The 22665-nt window shown below is 33.1% G+C and overlaps 1 protein-coding gene across 1 annotated transcript in view; it reads right to left on the reverse strand.

Moving 5' to 3' along the window:
* Window positions 1-1250: 1250 nt before the first annotated feature.
* The window catches only part of LOC150079441 (coiled-coil domain-containing protein 148-like), a 182551-nt gene continuing 161136 nt past the window's right edge, over window positions 1251-22665 (reverse strand). Inside the window, exons 10-11 of the mRNA XM_090383071.1 lie at window positions 21738-21889; window positions 1251-1431 (exon numbers count right to left, since the gene is read on the reverse strand). Coding sequence (XP_090239197.1) covers window positions 1251-1431; window positions 21738-21889 — 333 coding nt within the window. The remainder of the gene's footprint in view (window positions 1432-21737; window positions 21890-22665) is intronic.

Below are 22665 nucleotides of genomic sequence, written 5' to 3' on the forward strand. Positions count from 1 at the left end.
ACTTTCCATTTTGAGAAACCTTGTCCTGCTCAATCAGCTTCAAGTTCTCGAAAATCTGCTGCCAATTCCTTAAATGCCAATCTTCAGGTAATTTTCCAGTGGGGCAAAGACAACTTAGTTGATTTCAACCCTTCTAAAACGCAGTCTTGTCTTATATCTTGCGAAAAGGATTCTTCTGCTCCTATGGTTATCTTTAGTGACACTCAGATTTCTAGGCAAAATGATATATCTCTTTTGGGGATTACCCTGACTTCTATTCTCTCTTGGCACAAGCACATTACAAATATTGCTTCCTCTGCATCTAAAAAACTTGGTTTTCTCTTTTGCTCTCGGCGTTACTTTTCTTCCAAACAGCTGCTCGCTCTGTATAAATCGCAAATCCGCCCTGCCATGGAATATTGTTCCCACATCTGGGGTGGTGCCCCCAAAACCTCTCTCAAGCTTCTTAATTCCATTCAGAAGAGGGCAGTTAAGTTAATTAATGAATCATCTCTAACAGAGTCTCTCCACTCGCTTTCTCATAGACGCACAGTTTCTGCTGCATGCCTCTTCTACAGATACTTCCATGGGCACTGTTCTTCTGAATTGGCTTCTATAATTCCCGCTCTCTCTTTCAAAACAGCCCGAACACGTGTCGCCACCAGCCAACATCCATTTACTGTCCAACTTCAAACCCGCAGAACCAACTTTTCATCTTCCTCATTTATTCATTCAACTGCCGTTTTCTGGAACAACTTTCCTTCATACGTATTTCCTGAAAATTATAATCTACAGAAGTTCAAGTCCAATATCAACAAATATATTCTTTCGTCTTCTCAACCTCCTACCCAAGCACGGTACTAAGTACTATAGGTTCTAATACCTCTTGTGTTTGGGGTTCACATAAAAAAAAAAAAAAAGTCAAAATTTTTAATGTCACTTTGTCTTTTAACATCTTAAGCCAAAATTTTTTCAATTGTGATAAATATTTCCAAGTCAATATTCATACTTTGATCTTGCTTCAATGGCAACTGTTAACCAATGTTAACATCTTTAAAATACAACAAATTTTCTATATCAAGATCTTTTGGCGTTTAATAATAAATCTTTACATATTTCACAATTGTTGCTCTTTAAAATTCTGGCTGGGTAACCCGAGACATATGCCAATATATTTTCATCATATATGTCCAAATTTATCCATATCCTCACAATACCTGGTCGATTCTGACTCTTTCATTTTGTCAGTGAGACTTTGGCTATGACTTGACTTAATTCAGAAACTCAGTATTTGGTCGAGCAAATCTGATAAGGTTTTCCCTTTCAGTGCTTGTAAAACACCAATAAAAATGGGATCCACACAGTGGAGCATTATTATATACTAATGAAGCATACTTATCTTGATGTTGAATACTATCATATTTACCAACTGCTTTCAGCCTGTCAGTAAGCCTGCAAAAATAAAACAAAAAGTCAAAACTAGGGATGATAAAAAAAAAAAAAGTGCCGGAATGGCATATTCATAGAACTGCACATTTTGGAAGGGAAGAGTGAACTCCCATCCGTACCATGTCGTTATATCTATAAATTTATATAATTTAATTATTCCATAAACTTCGATTAATATCAATACACTATTCATATTAATTCATGTAATAAGTTATGAATTAGCTGTTCATTAAACATTTCATTAAAGATTTCCTGGTTCTATCAATTATGAAAAATTACCTTAAATGTTCTTTCGGAAATTGGTACAATCACACTCCAGATTTATCGCACACGAAACACTTATTTCTGTGCATGATATCGGCAGATTATTATAATAATAGTAGAAAAAAAATACACAAATAATTATAATAGTAAAAAAAAAGCTATGTAAAACAAAATTTCTATGCTCAACAAACACTATTCTACTTGAAAGACAGTAGCAACTTTATTAGCGTTGGGCATGCGCGTTACTTGTGGGTTTTGATGCCCACGTAGTTTCATGTTCTTAAATTGAGGGCATTGGGAGTAATTGAGCAAGTGTCCACTCTGTATCTTACTACTCTATGGTGTTTCCTGCATAAAGATTAAATAAAATGTTATACTGTGTACACTGCTTGTTTAAATTGGCCTAGCCAAAAGGAAAGTATGCTTTGGGCTCTGGATATCTGGTGTAACAGATATCAATGTAGATAAGAAATGATATTAATTCAGCAGTATTTACTTGCAACAATGCAGTGCATATTAATGAACAAGCGGCAAGATGCAAGCATGAACAGTTGACATGGTAGCACCTCTTACGACTATGCAGGTCAAGGAAGCATGTCCACTTCACCTAAGCCAGGCGCCTCCGCAGCCAGGTGGGAAGGAGCAGCAGTGCGTAGCACACGCTTCTTGATTACACCGGGGTTCGAGCCCGTCACTACCAAATACGGAGGATGCGGAAAGGTTAAGGAATGACCACCGCATATCCTGGAGCAATATGGCCTTAGTTGCTAATGCTACTATAAACCAAAACAACAACAACAATTCACCTAAGCCCTGCCAGGATTGACAGCAGTATATGAAAGCCAAAAACATTTGGGGAGGAGTGTAGACAGGAGATAAAAAATGTCCTAGGATGGCTTCAAATAATGGCTTGCTGTCAATGACATACTAAATCCCTTTCAGGTAGCACAATAGTTATCACTACCCTTCCACACCAGGTGAAAAAGGCCCGTGTCTGATTTATGTCAATGATATGAGTAATTTTATAGGCTTTTTTTCACAATATGGCTGAATTAGTTGGTCTCAGGCTAGGATCACGTGATGTTTTCCACCTGGAAACTCATGTTTCTATCCATCAAACAAGCACTCTCACACATGATATTCCAAACATCATGTGTGTGAGTGATATTACATTAAAAACATGATATTGCATTACAAACATAATATATTGATATCTTTCACAAATATTTTCAATGAAGATATATTATTCCTAATTAACACTTTTCTGTGTTGTTTTAGGTGCATCATATATGTGATGTTGGTAAATTGTGTTTTCTGTGATCGATTTGCTTCTCTTTTTTGCTGGATAAAAAACCAGTTTACAGGCGGGAAAAACCATGCTACTCTTGCTTGAAACTGAATAACTCAGCCAAGTTGTGAAAAAGGCTCATAAAGGTTCCTTTCATCATGGACAGCATTTGAACTGTGGTCTTTTCCACCCAATGGGGGAGGACTATGATTTTACCAACTGTGCTGCCCATGAGGACTTTGTTCCCTGTAGATTGGTTCAATAACATAAGGAGAAAATGTGAGGTTATGCCAACGGCCCAAGAATGGCTAAATGTACCTGTATTAAAATAGTTTTTCCTAAAGAATTGTCAGTGTACAAAAATGTTAAATTGTTTCTATGCAAAAAATAGTTTGTAGGATAACCCCACTGTTATCTGAATGGCTATGTTAACAAGCAGAAAATGCATATATGGACCACAGAAAACCTTCATGAAATAATCAACTCAGTTATGCATCTAGAAATGCACAGTATAGTGTGCTGTTTCAACTTGCTGTATCATTGAGATATCATTATCATTAATGTCACTATCATTAACAATTTATTCCCTTCCTCCAAAGCAAGGGTTTTCAATCTGTGTTCTATCGTACCTTAGGAGAGTTCTCCAAAGGGAGCTCAGGAATTCACAAATGTTTTGCTTTTGATTTTTTTTTAAATTGTACATATTTATATTGTTTTCAAATACAGTATATAGGAGTGCCACAAAAAAAAAAATTTGATTGATAGAAGGGTTCCATTACCCAAAAACAGTTAAAAAGCACTGTTCAAGGCATGGTCAGCGTAATAAGCTATGATCATCCTATTAGAAAAGAAAAGGTTGTCTTAACTCAACCTTTTTTAACAGGATGAGACTTGACCACCTACAGCAAATGCAATTTCTTAGTAGGCATATTTGTACATTCAAGATTTTTAATAAATTTCTTGCATGTTGCTGATATCATAAGTATATTTAAATTGTGTATTGTATGACTCTTTGCCTGTTTTTTCTGTAATTTCCTGCTGAATTTACAGGAAAAGGGGAGGAACTGCAACCTTACCAAAGGTACTCTGTCGGTGTGAAGAAAGCAGATAATTTTTGCCATCTTGACTGGCAGAAATTCTGCATGGTATGCAGCAATCATTCATACCCATCCATATGCTACTCTAGTCCCCACTAGGGTTGGATATGGATGGGAGGTGTTCATTCTACTCTCCAGATCTTAATTCATGCAATTCCTTTTTATAGAGCTTTCTTTTTTCTTTGACATTCTGAAGTCTGTTTAGCACAAAGTTCCAAAGCTTAAGCATGAATGTTTAGCAGCTGTGAACAGCATGAGTAAAACTCTGACCTTTAATCTTTCCAAAGATGATTATGGATGTTAATGATGCACATAATCAATGTTTTCATGTGATTTCTGCTATACTAAGGCTTCTTGAATTCAGAGATGGAAAAGCCTTTGATGTCCCTATTCCCAAACATGTATTGGGACATTCCAGCCCTCAGAAGTATCTATTAATTCTAGAGCTGAATGCAGTACTGCTTAAAAGTACAATATAAAGAACACACATACTCAATGACAGTTAAATGAAACAACAAAGGAAACAGCTCCCTTTGCAGGAGCCAAGGTGTAATAGTAGGTTGTGACATAGTGGAGGAGGATATATCCATTTGGCAGATACTCGAGTGGGACAACTAAAATTGACTGTTGGGAACTTAGCATGTCAATAGAAGATAGGTGATATAATCAATCACCTATAGTCACATAAACCACCATTAATGGTCTCAGAGCATGTTGATAGCCAAAATGAATAGAGAGATGAAATCCCAAAGACTCCCTTAATGAGCTGACTTGAGAAATGCTTGACAGAACTGGGATAAGGGGACATACACCCAATATAAAAAAACTACACAATGAGTTACCACAGTTCCTTATAAATTGAAGGCATCTCCCAGCTGTGCATATCACGTTATTCTCATGCTGTGAATTACATATGACAGTGGCAGAACATGATGTGGAATGATGAATTGTACTATGCAGTCCATCAAGAAGTGGCCCTTGGAGGCTGACAGCACTAGTGGGAAAGCAGACTCTGGTTCAATAGTGAAGAAAATGTGCATGAGGAGGCAATAAATAGATGGAAAAATAAATATACTTAAAGACAAAGTATGTCACATACTATATAAAATTATAACACACCAATGTCACATACAGTTTAAATTGTAAAACCTGCAGTAGTAGCCAAGGGGGGGGGGAAAGTAGTATCACACAAATAAATCAGCTGGTTACATCAGGTAACTATGCTGGCCAGAGAATGGGACTTCCACAGCCAATCAAAGCAATGAAAACATTTTGTACAGGTATGCTTACACTTGTTTAAAGATTATCTTGCAACCAAGGCATAGGATACTGCTATAGTAGTGGGGAAACCCCCATTACTATTTGCTCTAAGAACAAAACAAAACAAAACAAAAAAAAAAGAAGTCCATACACTTTCCTCTTACTAACTGCATTATTTTTGGTACAGTCATATTTGTGAGTTTAGTGGTTTAGGATCCTGATGTGTTTGTTAGCTTTAGATGTACTCAGCACATACTTCTGCTCAATTTATTATGTTTTATAGATTTTATATTATGTTATTCACAGGGCTTAACTAATATGGTTGCCACAGTTACTAAGAAAGGTGGCTTGACAACCAGTATTTTAAAGGCCAGTCCAGCGGCTGTAGGCTGAACTGCCAACTCTTCGTTTTATGATTTTTTTTATTGTTTTATTGGTGTGACATAAGCATTGGGAGATCAAAATTGAGAGTAGGAGTGTGCTATAGGCCTAATGACTCTGATGAGTATAATAAGATATTGTACAGGGAAATAGAGTGGGCCAGTAAATCAGAGAGTCTTATAATGGGGGATTTTAATTTCCCAGATATTGATTGGAATTTGTGGATTGGTCACTCACACACTAGCAAAGCTTTTGTGGATTTATTGGATGATTGTTTTCTACATCAGCATGTTTGGGAGGCAACTAGAGGGAGTAATACTCTTGATTTGATTATCAGTAGTGATTCTTCATGCATTAAGAATCTGCAGATAAAGGAACCACTAGGTGGCAGTGATCACAGTGTGCTGAAGTGGGATTTACTCAAAGAGGTAACTACCATCAAGGGAAAAGGGAAGGGTTACTGCTGTCATAAAGGTGACTATGATGGTCTGAGACAGTATTTAAATTCTATACAGTGGGACCAACTGATGATGTTACCAACAGCAAATTCAAAATGGGAAGCATTCAAAGAACTTATCTTGGAAGCTACTAGGCTTTACATACAACTAAGAAATATTGTTCAAGGTTTAGGCCTAAATGGATGTCAGATGAACTAATGAGACATATGGCAGAGAAGAAAAATGCATGGGATACATATAAATTAACACATGACACAGAAGCCTATGATAGATATAAGTTGATCTGTAACCAAGTTACAAATGAGGTTAGGCAGGTGAAGGCAGATTACGAGAAATCTTTGGCAAGGGATGCAAAGAGTTCTTTACTTATGTAAACTCTAGAAGGAAGGGGATGAATCAGATTGGTCCACTTGATATCGATGGTTCTACTGTTGATGATCCTGCTCAGGTAGCTAACAAACTAAATGAATATTTTGCATCGACATTCACACATGAGGAGTTATTCAGCGATGGGAATGCAAGAGGTGTATGCAATTCTGGCAGTAAGCTAGATAATCTTGTAATAACTTAGAGTAAAGTGAAGGAGAAATTATTGAAGATAAATACAAGAAAGGCACCTGTGGTGGATGGGATCTATCCAGTTATATTAAAGGAGGCAGCAAAGGAAGTAAGCAAACCCTTAGCCATAATTATGAGAGCTTCCTTAGACTCAGGGGAGGTACCCATAGACTGGAGATGTGCAAATGTGAGCCCAATTCACAAAGTAGGATCAAAGTAATTTGTGCTGACACAAGTAATTATAGACCTGTGAAGTTAACTTCTGTTCCAGAAAAATTAATGGAGGCACTGGTTAAAGAAGCACTGCAGTATCATCCTAGACAAGACTTCAGTTATAGCTTGGACACAGCATGGTTTTGTTAGAGGGAAGTCTTGCCTGACCAATTTGATTGGATACTATGATGCAGTTACAAAAGAACTGGATGCAGGGAATAACTTTGATATTATATACTTGGATCTTAGAAAGGCTTTTGATACTGTTGTACATGGAAGACTGCTGCACAAATTGGAGCAGTGTGGCATTGGAGGAAAATTGCTGCTATGGATAAAGGGGTGGTTGAGGGGGAGAAGACAGAGTGGTAATCAATGGACACTGCTCATCGTGGACTAATGTTATTAGAGGACTCCTTCAGGGTTCAGTGTTGGGTCCATTGTTTTCTGTATTTATAAATAATATTGATTATGGTATATCAAGCTTAATGTCCAAGTTTGTAGACGATACAAAGGTTGGCAGGGTTGTTAAGGACACTACTGATGCTATGCTGCTGCAACAGGATCTGGAAAGGTTGAGCAGATGGGCTGAGAGGTGGCAAATGAAGAGGTGGGAAACAGCAACCCCAGAGCAATGTATCAACTCTGTGGTACTATACTGACAGCGGTAGAGAATGAAAAGGACCTTGGGGTAATTGTGCAGGCAGATATGAAGTTCTCTGAGCAGTGCAGATGGGCTGCAAGAGTAGCTCATGGTGTCTTGTCAATGATATACAGGAATTTTTCTAGCACGGATAAGGAGGTGATTATTCCCTTATATAAGGCAATGGTCAGGCCACACCTAGAGTACTGTATACAGGTCTGGAGGCCTCATTTCAAGAAGGATGTAGAGCTGCAGGAACTAGTACACAGAAGGGCAACAAGATTAGTGAATGGAACAAAGGGTTGCTCTTACGAAGAAAGGCTTAAGTTTTGCAAATTACAGTGTCTGGAGACTAGGCACCGGCAAGGTGTATAATGCCTTGAGTGGTTTGAGCATACTCAATGCTGATGGGATTCTTTCTCTTGCTCAGAATAATCACCTGAGAGGGCATAAATTCAAATTGAGGAAAGATAGATGTGCAGAAATTTGCCTTTAGCCAGTGGGTAGTTGGTTGACAGACTTCCATCCCTTATCGTGGAAGTTGATAGCCTAAATAAATTTAAGGCTCAGCTGGACAGATATTTCCAACGAACAGAAGGTGAAGTGGAAGTTTTTTTTTTTTTTGACCGATGCTCCATAAGCTTGCTTTCTTGCATCATATGCCTCTACTAATGCTAATGACTGCTGTAGCCTTTAAGTTGCAAAGATGTGACTTTTGATAAGGGTTTTTTTTTTTTTAAGAAAACCCCAAACATGAGGTATTATATATAACCTATAGTACTTTGTACCATGCATGGGTTGGAGGTTGAGAAGATGAAAGAAGATATTAATACGTATGAAGGAAGGTTATTCCAGAAAATGGCAGTTGAATGAATAAACGAGGAAGATAAAAAATTGGTTCTGTGTGTTTGAAGTTGGACAGTAAATGGATGTTGGCAGCATGTGTTTGGACTGTTTTGAAAGAGAGAGCGGGAATTATAGAAGCCAATTCAGAAGAACAGTGCCCATGGAAGTATCTGTAGAAGGCATGCAGCAGAAACTGTACATCTATGAGACAGAGAGTGGAGAGACCCTGTACTTAGAAGGGTTGTTTGTGAGAAAATGATCAGGCATGTTGGCTGTATGGTTAGGATTGTCTAGTATTCTAGTAAGTAAATGAACAATCTGTGCGAGGTCATTAGTAATTGCAAAAGCCTCAGCATCTCAACCAGCTGGGTCCATGTGACTAGAAAATGGAAGCCAGCTGGAGTTGTGAACATCACCAAGGAAAATTACCTCACTGTTAGGAAAGTTGGACTGCAGAAATTCAAGTTGCAAAGAGGAAGTCAAAGAGCTCCAAGTGATTAGTGAAGTTGGGAGAACGGTAGAGACAACAGATGAATTTGACACAATGAGGTAGAGAGATTTAAACCAGAGAAAATCGAAAAGAGGAGATTCCAAATTACCAAGTCTCTGACAGAGAATATTGGAACGGACATATGCACAAGTACCACCTTTCTTTATAATCATACAGCAAATAATCTGGACAACTGAGATGAGCAGTGGTTGAATCTGATTACTGAGATTCTGTCAGAAAAAGCACATTGGGTTTGGCTGTAAGTGGAAATGGACATCATTGAGATTAGAACTGAGACATATATTTGTGAAACAAGGAGTGTTTTGGTGGTTTAGATATTTTTGCAGATAAGTTTACTCTATTAGTTTGACAATTCATTTTTTATTCAGTAGTAAAAAAGTGCTGGGGGAGAGGGACATGCTGTATGAAATAATGAAATTTTTGGATACGGCGTACACACAGTAAGAATATACCCAGATCCTTGACATAATGTAGCCTCGACAATTTCCCCCGCATACACACTACTCGGACTCCCTCCAGTCACTATCTGGCAGAGTAGAGGCAGCAAGGTTATACACTAGCTGATCCGGAAGACTCTTAGAGAGTTACCAATAGGTTCGGTTCGTACTAACTAGCAGCTGGCCTGACGGCAGGTTCGTACTAACTAGCAGCTGGCCTGACGGCAGGTTCGTACTAACTAGCAGCTGGCCTGCGAACACTGTTTTAGAGCTGTACCCTTTAAATGTAAGGAAGTTTGGATCTCACCATGGTGTTCATCATAACCTCAAAAGACATAAATCATACTGCATGATAGAAGAGATGGGAAGTGTTGACTGGAACAGTGCTGGAGACTAAACATGGGTTCCACCACTTTAAGCCTCCAATAAGCAAAGTGGTGATATTACACCAGTTGATGAGAGTCACCTACACAGAGGGGCGGCATTCCTCCAAGAAGTGTGGGCGGCACACCTCGACCCCTGCTTACGTTGATTCGTGCCTGTGCACACTGTGGTAACCCACAGCGTGCTTGCACATGGGGTGGGGTTATACAATTACTAACAGTTCCACCATCGTGAAGGTGCAAGCAGAGGATTTGGCTGTCACAGACCATCCAGACTTCCGAAATTGGTTCCACTTGACTTAATCATCATCTGAATATCAGTTCCATCAGCATTTTAGACTCCCAGGTAGCAAGCACAGCTTGTCTGGCGAATCTGAGAGAATGCCTGCAACAGCCTCAAGAACCAGACAAGATACAAGGAGATGGACCATTAGTAAGGATGGTAAACTATTGGCAGCATTATTTTATGGAATCTTATTAGTTGATTGATAAAGAAAATAGCTCAGTCAATCATATCTGGCTTTTGTTAAGATAGCTCAAGAATTAAAGTTACCTGGAGAGCATTTTGTAATTAATTTTTTATTCAACATTGAAAACATTTTGTCCTTTTTTAACTGATCACAGGAAAAATAAAATATTCAACAGTTCATTCATGAAAACATACCATTTCATTTCATGGAGCTTTATTTGTTGGCTCCCCAAAGCACAACCTTTGTTTATAGTACAGAAGTTATGGTTTATCGTGTATACTGGCTGTAGCAGTGTGTGTTTAGGCTAATTTGCATGTTGTGTGGGCAGAAAACCCAAGAATAATCCTGTATGGAAAATCCTTATTTCGTGCACTTGAGATGGGCTAACTGCAGCCCAAACCAAAAAGGGTTTTCAGAATTTCTTTGATCTTCAATATGATTTAAACTCAGACATTTCCAAATAATAAACACAAGGAAGGCGATATTCAGCCTTAAGTATGATGCAGCCAAGCAGTATGATGTTCAGCCTTAATGTAGGCAGCTTATAGTTCCCCTGTATGTAAATTGCACACATTTACAAAACAGTAGTTACAAAAACACCCGCATAAATTTCAGTAATACTTATTAACATACAATGTACTTTTAATACTTTAGTGAATGATAAATGTGTTAACAAGAAGAGTATAATTTAACAAGGTTTATAGCCATATTGTAAATTGTACCTTTAAAATGTTTTTTTTTTGTTTTGCATTTACCTGTACAATTATACTTGCAATTACATTCTTTACACACTGAGTATATCTTGTGGTAATCTTCATAACAAATGTTTCCTCGTATCTTAACCCATTAAAGTGTCAAGATGCACTGATTGGAAAACATTGATATAGATCAGGGGATGAGAATCAGCAGCTCCAGACACACAAAACCACAGGTTCTCATTCCATATGGAAGTGAAATAAAAATAGATATTTTCACTCAATTATTGACATAATTAAGCACAAAATTATCATAAGCAGCTATCTGCTGTTGAGTTATTTGTTGTGTTTTATTTCATTTTGAACAATCCTGTATAAAAACATTTTCGTAATTTGCAACATGCAAATCTTAATCATCCTTAACCATCTGTTATGGTAGTATACTTAATACTTTAACAGAGAGTATACCCAATTCCTCCCATTTTGTGTAGTCTTATTTAGAACTAATTCTTTTTTTGTGATGTCTTAAGATTTCCTACCAATGATACTTAAAATTTGGGAGAGATTTTTGATGTTGAATGTCATTTTAAGTAAATGCAGAGTGAATTGAAAAAACTTCTACATACACATTGACTAATTGATCTGGCAGCAAAAAAAAAATATTTATTAGCCAGCAGTTTTGTTTCAATACACTTTTCAACAGACAATGATCAAATTCAATGAGGTATTAATTCAAGTGATAATATAAAAATAAGTATGATAAAGGGATAAAATATTTCTCTCCTAAAAAAAATATACTTCTTATACAAACATATTTTGATTATCATTTTATTATGAATTGAATGCATTAGTAAACAGTAAACTTTTTATTGAAAAAAATTAAATGATCTTGTTTATTTTATGTAAAAATACTCTCATGTTATTCTTTTAAAAATACAGTATGCACCAAAATATAATAAAATTCAATGTTCCAAGCGACAAAACTTTGTGTATGAAACAGTTTAAAAGCTATCATTTTTAATTAGATATATTGTTTCATATTACAGATGTAGCACACTTTATATCAAATATATGAAGAGTATGCCACATCATTCATACCTTGGATGTTTACAGAAATGTTCACTCAGAAAAGTACCTGATGGCTGACTCAATTTGAAAATGGCAATGACTTTAGTTTTCAAAATTATTTCCAGATACTTCTTTATAATGGACATGTTAATGTTTAGTTTTACAGGACTCCGCTTTGCTGAAGATGATGACAGAGACCATTAACAGCTAATCAACGTTATTTAAAAATGGCATTTATTTTAGATGTTAGATTCCCTATGCTCTCATGATGTAGAATTTTCTAGGTAATTATTTCATTATTCCATGATCACTTCATTTTTGGAACTTAAGATTTTCCACACCCTCTCTTTCAAGCTCTATCATCACTTGATGTCTAATCTGTAGAGCATACCATTTCTTGAACTATCCAAAAAATTTAAATAAAGCATCAAGCTAAGGAACTTAAGTTTTTTTAACTGTTGTTAAGGATTATTATTCTGCAAAATGTTTATTATAAAGTAAGTAGATTCAAGCTGTCCTGAGAGTCATGGTTAACATGTGGAGTGGTAAATAGTATAAAATTTCTTCAGTTTCAAGTTGTTTCCTCAATACTTTCTAATTACTTTTAATAAATACTTTCAGTGAATGTGGAAAATTTTTAATATACTTTACTTTGGTACATACTGTAGTTCATAAAAAATTTTTAAGATCATTATTCATTTTACACATTCCTTGTTCAATAACATTCAATGCTCAGTGGAATTGTTATAAACCTTTGTGGAGTATGCAGGGCTCATATTATATGCAAGGAAATTTAGTTTTCATGGAAGAACGCATTTTAACGGAAGAAAGATGTTAAATCAAAAATCTGTTTTAAGTAATCTCCTGGCAGTTGTGTAAAATAATCATATACAAGATACTACCTTTAAAATGAGGTAGTATTACCACTTTTGAGGACCTTATTCAATAGTGCTTTTTTTTTTTTTTATTCCTTTAAGAGAAATAGTGGTAAAAAATTACCTTGGAGAGAACAGTGTGCTATTCCTCAGTTAGCAGAATGATTTTCAAGCAACAGATTAAATAATGTCATTCTAAAGCTAGCCTGCAAAGCATTAGCTTTACTTTTTAATTATTAATTTTTTTCAATCTATTTTAGTTGTGTTTTTCACAAGAAAAAAATTCTTGTTTTGTTGTCTGTTATGTTATAAGTACAAATTCTTACATAGAAACAAATTTTATAATACTGCCAACTTAATAGTACAGTTCTGTGGTTTTTTTTTTTTTTTTTGCTTCTGATGCCAGTAATCTTCTGCATGTGCATAAGTATTAGATCTAACAGTGAAAAGTTGTTAGATCTGAAAGAATATCTCATATTTGTAGGTATAGTTTTTTATTATTAATTTTTATTTGTTGTCCACTGAGGAAGTGTAGCAGGATCATTGCTACAATGTGAATTTTGTTGCTGTTCTATTATTGCTATATGCTACATAATGTAATAGGAAAAATAGGGAGAAATGTAGATTTGATAAATCATTAAATATCCTGTGAGCTCTGTGTTGCTATTAATCATTCATGTCTTCATTCCATAAGAATAGATCTAAAGGTAATTAAGTATTGATTTAATGTTTTTATTACTAGCAGAATTTCTAAATATACTTTTATATTGCATAGAATGCTTCAAATGTAGAGCATTATATAATCAGAAATTGCTTTTACTCAGGAAATGCCTTTTGTAAAAACTGATCCAGTACAAAAGGAAATGCCTTTTGTAAAAATTGCTCCATGAATTATTACAGAAATAATTGTATATTTAAAATTTAATGATTCAGTAGATATAACACAACAGAATAATCCACATTAGACATAGAAAGCTGTTCAGAAGTCCATTATGGAAAGAGTGTCTTTCAGATCTTAATTACAACTTGTTATAAGAAATAAATTAAATGAAGCATTAATTAATAAAATAATGTAATCAGATGGAGTTAAACAACAGGAATGAAATCTTTCTCAATTTCATATTATATAATTAGCTAATTTAAATTCATTTAAACCACAAGTGTAACAAATATTAAATAACTTAAATATTTCTTTTTTGGCTAAATTCCATGAATGAAAGTTATAATTTGAGCTATGTAGACAAACTAATTTAATCCACTGAGCACTGTTAACAGGTCGTAATGTGAACAAGTTTAATGCAATACAGGAAGAGAAAGATATTCTGCCTATTGATATAGAATATCTGAATGAATAATCCCTTTTTAAATGTATTACAGAAAGCATAATGAGGTGGAATAATTAAATCAAGACATTACATAATGATTATAAAAATGAAGCATGCCAGATTTATATATAATGTTCTCACCACATGTGTAAAGTGCTACTGAATTATTTACAGTGTACAGTTATCACAAATATATATAGAAGGTTTATTATCTATTATTAACAGCAGAATAACAGTTTTAAAATTTTGATTGTACATCACTTTTGGAAGCCTTAATTACACATTCATTGCTTGAAACCACAATAATGCAAGTTGAAATGTTCTTTTTTTTAGTTAGCCAGCATGTATACACCAAGTCCAATAACATGTAAAAACACATTACAACATCATATGCTATGCTGTAATTTTACCTGGATTTGGCATGTATATGTATGAGTATACTTTTTTCTTGGATGAGAAAAGTGTTTGGGAAATTTGATTTAAAAGAGGTGTATGAAGAATATTATAATGGTCACTTTCAATACAGATTATCAAAAACAAAAAGTGGCTATTAACTACCCAAATGGCCAATGGTGCCATGACCCAACGTTAAGATTAAACACATCTAGAATTCTTCAAACAGTTGTTCATAATTTAGCTTTATCTGACTGCTTTTTCTGTATGTTTTTTTTCTTTTTTTTTTTTTAAATACAAACTGAGTATTTTTTTTTTATACATCTTACATTTTTCACACAATACACTTTTTTTTTTTTTTACCGACTATAAACAAAACATGAATTAAACACGTTTTTCTGGTCTAATCACTCCAAAACCTTGTGGAATGATGTCTACAGAGGAATTGAAAATACAGAGTTCTCTTGTTCAATTCAAGACAATTTAACAATTTTTGCTAAGTAAACAAGCATTAAGATGTTTAAACAAGCATTATGATAGTTTTAAGATTTTTATATCACAACCTTCAAAACAGAACTTCTAATAAATAAATAAATGATTGTATAGGCACTGAACGTTAAGTGGAAGTGTCAACTGACCTTTACTTCACTCATTTAATTTATGGATTTCTCAAATCACTGTATTTTCTCAATTTTGAGAAAATACAATAATATTCCCATTTTTTATTAATGTAAAGATATTAATGCTAAATGTAAAGATATTAATGCTAATTTATAGATAAGTAATATGTTCATACACTACCTGTTTAATTTTTTTATCATTATTGCTATTACATTATAGAATGATTAACTGTCAAAGTATGCTCCTGTTTGGCAGAGCCTTAAAATCACTAGTTTTAATATTACTTATCAAACAGGCAACTGCTCTTCAACTTAGTTGGCAAATGTTATGCAGCCATTCCTCTGAGGCTTGCTTATTTATGTATGAACAGCTTTTTTTCAACCATTAAGTACAAATGTGTCAGGCTGTTAGCTTCTATGATTTACAATAACAAAAAGCTAACAGCCTGACACATCTCAAATCATTCCATGGAGGGTGAAAAATATTCACCTTGTTTTAGTTACCTCCTCTTCTAACAGTGGTCTTCCTCAAATACCATGTTATTGTACTAACATTGGCTTCTTCAAACTCAGACCATCCAAAGGATGGCTTGGGTATATTTTATTTTTTGTATGATCTACTTCAATGGGATTGTTGGATGGACTATAAAGATATGAGGCAGCAAAATATTTAAAATTTTTGTATACATATAACTAACAGTTACTGGGCATCACCATCAGTTTTGTGTATACCTAAGTGTCTTATAAAAAATCCACAAGGGTTAAATGAATATTAAGTTATGCTATTTTAACTGTAATCAGTGGTGAAACAAAAATGTGTCAAAAGTGAAAAGGATTTCTGTTACTCTATATATTAGATTTTTCAAAAATTTACTCACTGAATGAGGAATTCCAACTGATTTAGTAATTTTGGGATTTTATTTTTAACTTTGCATCATTTGTAAACTCATGTGACTTTGTATTTTTGACAATGTGTATTTGGATATCAGCTATTTGTGTATTTCTTTTTATTTAAATGCAATAGAGGATACTTGTATTTTAAAATCAGAGTGTTGCTATTATAATCTCTGGAAATGGAAGTGAATTTTGTTGATAACATGAATATTCAAAAATTTAAAAGCATAAGATAATCATAGTTGCATTGGACATTCAGGTAGTTAAAACAGTATGGAACTATCAAAACATTTAAATTATATATAAATACATTGCATTTTCTATGTTTTGTGGATACTAGTAGAAGCAAAATAAGTATTTTATGACTATAGAGGACCAAAAATTTTATACCTTCCTGCTTTCACTGCCTTAATGCCTCTGGCAAACTTTTCTGCTTAAGTAATTATGGACCAACTTATGTTAAGAATCATCAGCTAACAACCACAATTTTCCAGATAAAGATTCAAATTTTAATTAGTAATAAGCAAACATGAAGCAAAGCTATCCTGCCACTCTTACAGCTTAATTTCTCATTGAGTAACAAAACTCTGCAATCAAGCCATAAAAGTTTGCTCAAGGCCATAATAAACAAAGAAAGCAGAAGATAGTTTTTTTATTGTTGTATTTCTGCATCCTGAATTTTCTCTCCATTTCAACCATATAAACAGGAGAGGGATGGTATGAGAGAAAATGGAGCTCCAACTTGTTAAGAAAATATTTTACTACAGAAGAGATTATTTTGTAAAATATACAAAAATGTGATTTGCTGAAAAGGCAGGAAAATATTTTTCCTAATACTTCATGTATGATATATATATATATATAAAAATTACCAATATTAGAAGGGAAAAGCAGTCTAAATTCCATATGAAAAGATGAAGTAATTCAAGTCTTATTGAAACTATCACTGTAATACATAAGGGTCTTCACTGGATACGTTTTAGGAAAGGCTAAAACTGTGCTCAAATTATCCACATAAATCAAAGATGTATCTAAGATTCTTAGAAATCTTCAATAATACTTTGTATAAAGAAAACTTATTGCTCGTATTTTAGCAATATTCCAGTATGGCAATTACTGGAATAAAGCCAACAGACTTAACAACAGGAGATCCATTAATAAGAAGTGACCAAACTAGAGCAATCAAATGTAAATGCAACACTGGCCAACTTTGCAGGATATACTGAAAATGTTATTGATTTAATAATCAAAGCAAGTTAGAGTTTCCCCACCCCTCCAATCCATAGAGATAATTTGGAAAATAGATTTCACCCTCTTACTGTTGTCATTTTGCTAGTATAATTTAAGACACAGCTATGAAAACAGCAGTTTTTGACAACAGCCAAAATTTTTAAAAATTATTTATTGTTATTATCATAATTTTATTACCAATTAGAATCAACTCCGTACAGGCTAACCAGCTAGGAGCAAGTATATATGCTGAAAAATTGCTGATTTTTCTAGTGCACATTACTGATTTTTAAAATGAATTTTTTAAAAAATAATATTAAAATAATTTATAATTATTTAAAAACACGAAACATTGTATCCTATTAAATAATTTTTAAACTATTTTAAATTATAAAAATTAATTCTGTCCTATTATAATTCAAATTAATTTATTAGAACTGATTTGAATTTTATCAATTCATATTCACTCAAAACATATTCAAGTTTTTATATTTGCATACTGTTAATTTCCTGACTTTTAGATATATCAACTGAGCACAGTTGGCATTACACGATGGAAAAGAAACAGTAAGCAATGCTAGGCATGAAACTTAAGATAGCCTCTCAGCAGAGAAAAAACTTCTTACAGAATAAATTTAGGAAAAGAAAATTTTTATAAAAAATTTCATTAAATTAGGCTAAATGAATCAAGGCAAACTCAAAGTTATGTATATACATACACACAAATATCTTTTTTTTTATGTGTTATTATGATACAATATATTTTATACACTTTGGAGAAATGAAAATATCAGAATTTGATTGACAACTGGTGTTTCTCACTTATTTCATCTGAAACTTGGAAGGAGAAGTGGAGATATATATATATATATTGCTAATATTGCAACATATTAAGAAATATGGTAAATTTTTATTTACATATCTTAAAAAAGTAAAGCTGAAAGGATATTCAAAACAAAATGTCATCCCAAATACTACCTCATCACAATTATAAAAGTATTCTCAAATTTCTTCTTGGCTAGTGAATACAAATAATGCTTCATTTCAACTTGCCTGAGATATTCATTATCTTCAAATAAGCACAGCCACCCATAAGTGGTAGACTAGGTTATTGCTTTTATGTTCCAAAACTACAACTACAAGCAGCACCATCAACAATGATAATTTAATCTTCTAAACTATAATCAATGCTTTTAATGGTTGAATAATAAGTTCTACATCACAAGAGAAGCAACCTTGGTTACAACTTAAGATTATTATCAATATAACAAAGTGCATGTATGAAAATAGATTTTAACATTGTTGCATTTGTGAAGTGGTGCTTTTCAATTTACAAACAGCTCAATCTTTTTTTTCCATAAAAAGAAAGTATGAAGATACTAATATATTTCTGCATTAATTACATTAATACAGGTAGAGAAATATTACAGGGAAAGAAGTGCATTGCATATGCAGCACATGATATTATGAAAACTGATTACATCAGTAAATATAAACTGTCATGGGTAAATTGTAATCACAAAAAACTTAAAGCATATCTGCTTTTAAAAAAAAGTTTTTTTTCTATGAAATGGAATACCTTAAATTTACAGAGTTTACCAAACATAAAGAAAGAAAGGAGAAATTTTGATTTCTTCAATCAATTCAAAATGCAGTGTATTAACTGTTAATTTACACAGGTCAATTGCTCCTTAAATTAACATGAAACAATTCTTAGTGGGCCTGATGAAAAACGCAATACGTTCTGAACTTATATGAGGTAGTGAGGTAGAGATGATATAAATTCTTTTACAAATAACTACTTTTCATATAGGAATATGTTATAATAAATTAGCAATCCACTGCTTATCTCCATAAAATTATCTCAATTCAACAAGAGCAACCTTTGAAGGTGTGCATAAAACTGTTCATCTGGGCATATTTAAATTTGAACAATTAGAATATTGCGTTATTGTGACAGTATCTGATGGTCTTTCAATATCCTTACTTGACATACAATAATATTCATGAAATTTAACTTGACATGTTTGTTCTTTAGCTATTTATTTTTCTTGGTGAGGACCAATAAGAAAAAACAATCACAATGATACTACCTAATCTAATTTCCCCAAACCAGCAGTGTTCCAAATTTCAGCTGCAAGGTATTACTCTCAATGGCAGAGACAATATGGCAAAATATATATTAACAGTTACTAAAACTAATCTTATTTATGACATTTAATTTTCTCTGCTTCCTTTTTTTTTCATTACTTTTGCTTGCAGGATTAATGTTACATTTTTAGACTTTTCGCTCTATTATTATTATCTGATTTTTGGCACCCTAAAACTAATGTGCATAACTTTGCAGCTACTTAAAATCAATACATTCCTTCCAGATTTAAATAAATCAAACTGTGATTATCATATCTTTTAACGCTTTTACTGAAAAACTGCTCCTTATATAGTATTTATAATAACCTCCACTTATAAGATTTTTTAGACAACTGAATTCTTTACTGAATTCAACTTAATTAGCATAAAGCAATTTAGCAGTGTCTTATCAGCGCATAGTAATTATTGAACATGTGCTGCATGTTACCTAAAAATTAACTTACAAGCTGTTTTAACAGCTTGTAAGTTAATTTTTGTTGTGAATTTAATTTAACAAATTAAATTCACTACACTACAATAATGAGATGTAATTTCAAACACTTTATAGGAAGAAACAACAAAAAAACACTGCTTTCCAGTACAATTTACCCATGACTATTAAAAAAAAAAACTAAATGTGATCATGTTTATTAATGTGAAGGCAGTTCAGTATAGTCTGGAAGGCACCATGCTATTTTGGTAATCAGTCTAGTCTTTTCATTTGTAAATAAATATGATGACCTATTCAAAGAAGCTCTAAAATGTTTAAGTAAAATGATCATAAACTGTAGCATTCTACACAAAGATGTATGATTGTCAGCTAATATAAGAGAAGACAATACAACTGTATGAAGTCATATGAATATCTAAACAAGATAAATAGAATTATGAGCCAATTACATAATGCAGAAGATTATCTCAAAGACTGTACACAGATGGCAGCTTCTTTGATGTAAGTTAATTTCTTACAAAAACAAAAAACACCATTTTGGCAGTGAGAGTTCTGCCCAATGTTTCTTCTAACTTGTTAGATACATCAAATCCAAATCTCTTTATCGGTTTCTTTGCAAGTATACATATATTATTTTTGTCTCTCTGATACATCTTTTATATATACATGCACATATCTTGACTAGATTTCTTAACAATCACAAAGAGTGAAATTAACAATAGCTTTTGAGGAACAATTAAAATATGCATTGCATTTTTTGTTTAATCTTTTACAGATTAAAATCAATATAAATATACATATATAATTATGTGCTTGTAAATAAACCTTAACAGGATAGTAAAAATATTAAAGGTAATATATACAGCAAATATAAAAACCTTTACACAGAAATTCATGCAACGTTCAATAAATAGCGGTGAAGAAATACAAACTGTAATGATGTTACTATATACATGGAGGGATAGGGGGGAAAGAAAACTTCACTTGATGTCACGTTATATGCACAGCAGCATATACTCATTAAAAAATGATTCACATGTTTCATTTTCTTTATTTGCAGTGATGACAATACAAGCTATAATTCACACACATATATATACACAAACACATAAGCTAGAATTAGAATGGGAGCAATATAAAAATATGTCCATCAGTGTGGCTTAGTAAATATATATATATAATATATATATTTTCACAGGTCCTTTTCACTGTATGAAAAATATTTAAAAAGTACATATAAAAATTGTTTCAAGAATGTCCGAATCAGTTTTAATACTACTCAGAAATAAATTTTATATTATTGTAGAAGCTATGCTGAAGAGAAAAATCCTTACTTTAAAACTATTAATTTATAAAATTACTGAAACAATTTCAACTGATAAAATCAGTCAATTTTGGTAATTTTCAATTCGTATTTTACAAAGTGACCTAATATCTTTTATACTTTCAAGGAGATAAAATTTCACAAGTATTTTCTCTTCAATTCTTAAAAACACTGAATGGATAGGGTAATACTATGGAATGATTAATTCTTACAGGAATGTTAAATAAACAAACCTGAAGAGAAAATAACTTTTCATGTATGGAATGCACGCGGTGGAGATTCTAGCTATAACATGTTTATAAATGCTTTTAAACAGACAAAAGCATACATCAACCAACACCTCTCTTCCTAACACACCTAAAATCTTGTACAATATATACATTCCTTAAAACTGCACATATTCCTTTAATACAAGGAAGAGAATAAAGACAATACCTGCATATCTCAAAAGATTGTATACCATTTAAAACCACAACCTCTCAAGTCAGTAAATCTCACTTATCATTTACTGGGAATAAAGAAGACACTGTGTCACGCCTTGGTTCCTTCAGTGGTTTCATCTTCTGAAGGACATGGCGAGCATATTCAGAATTAAGTAATCCTGCTTCACGAAGTTGCTGTTCCAATCTAATACGAGGATCTCGAGAAGCCTAAAATATACAAAACAGAAATTTTAAAATGGAAATAAGTTTTGTAAAAAGGTTTATCTAAAATAACTATTATGAATTTTAGACAATTTTATTGTTATGAAAGGTGGAGATTAAAAAATGAGTATATGTATTAAATAAAAAAAAAAAAAAAATTGAGCAGATACATTAATGTGGCACATGATAGTGGTTTTAAAATTTACTTAGATTTGTTCTGCAGTTTGTTTTTAAAAACTTGCAACAATGTGATGTTGGCTATATATTCTCTTCATATTATCTGTCACAGATCAAGATGTATCATTCCTACTTTATCATATAGCAATGCAATTGATCGTTTTGCTATGCAATTAAGTACAATTATATTAATTGTACTTATTTGTAAACAATTAATAAAATTAGAATATTTCATCATCACAGAACTTCTTTGTCGAATAAATTATAAACAGAATAATTGATAAAATTTATTACAGTTTAAATATCAGCCTTTCAATATTAGTAAAGGCTAAAAGACAAAGCTTTCTCTGCATCAGCCAGTTAAAAGAAAATTGTGTATATAATACTTTTCCCACTTCCAGAAGGTAACAACTCAGTAGCCCTTGTCAACTGTAACTAGTCAGGAAGGCAATTTATTCTAGTGTTTGACAACACTCTAACCAAAAGTAAACTTTCTGAGGTCCCAATCTATTTGTTTTCCACACAAGAGTTTATATATTTATGCCCCCCCCCCCATGATTTTTATGTTCCCTTCCCATGTGAAGAATCCACTGTAATTCAATTTT

This window comes from Mastigoproctus giganteus, chromosome 10 (assembly GCF_048544385.1).
Source record: "Mastigoproctus giganteus isolate SK-2022 chromosome 10, ASM4854438v1, whole genome shotgun sequence".
Taxonomy (NCBI): Eukaryota; Metazoa; Arthropoda; class Arachnida; order Uropygi; family Thelyphonidae; genus Mastigoproctus; species Mastigoproctus giganteus.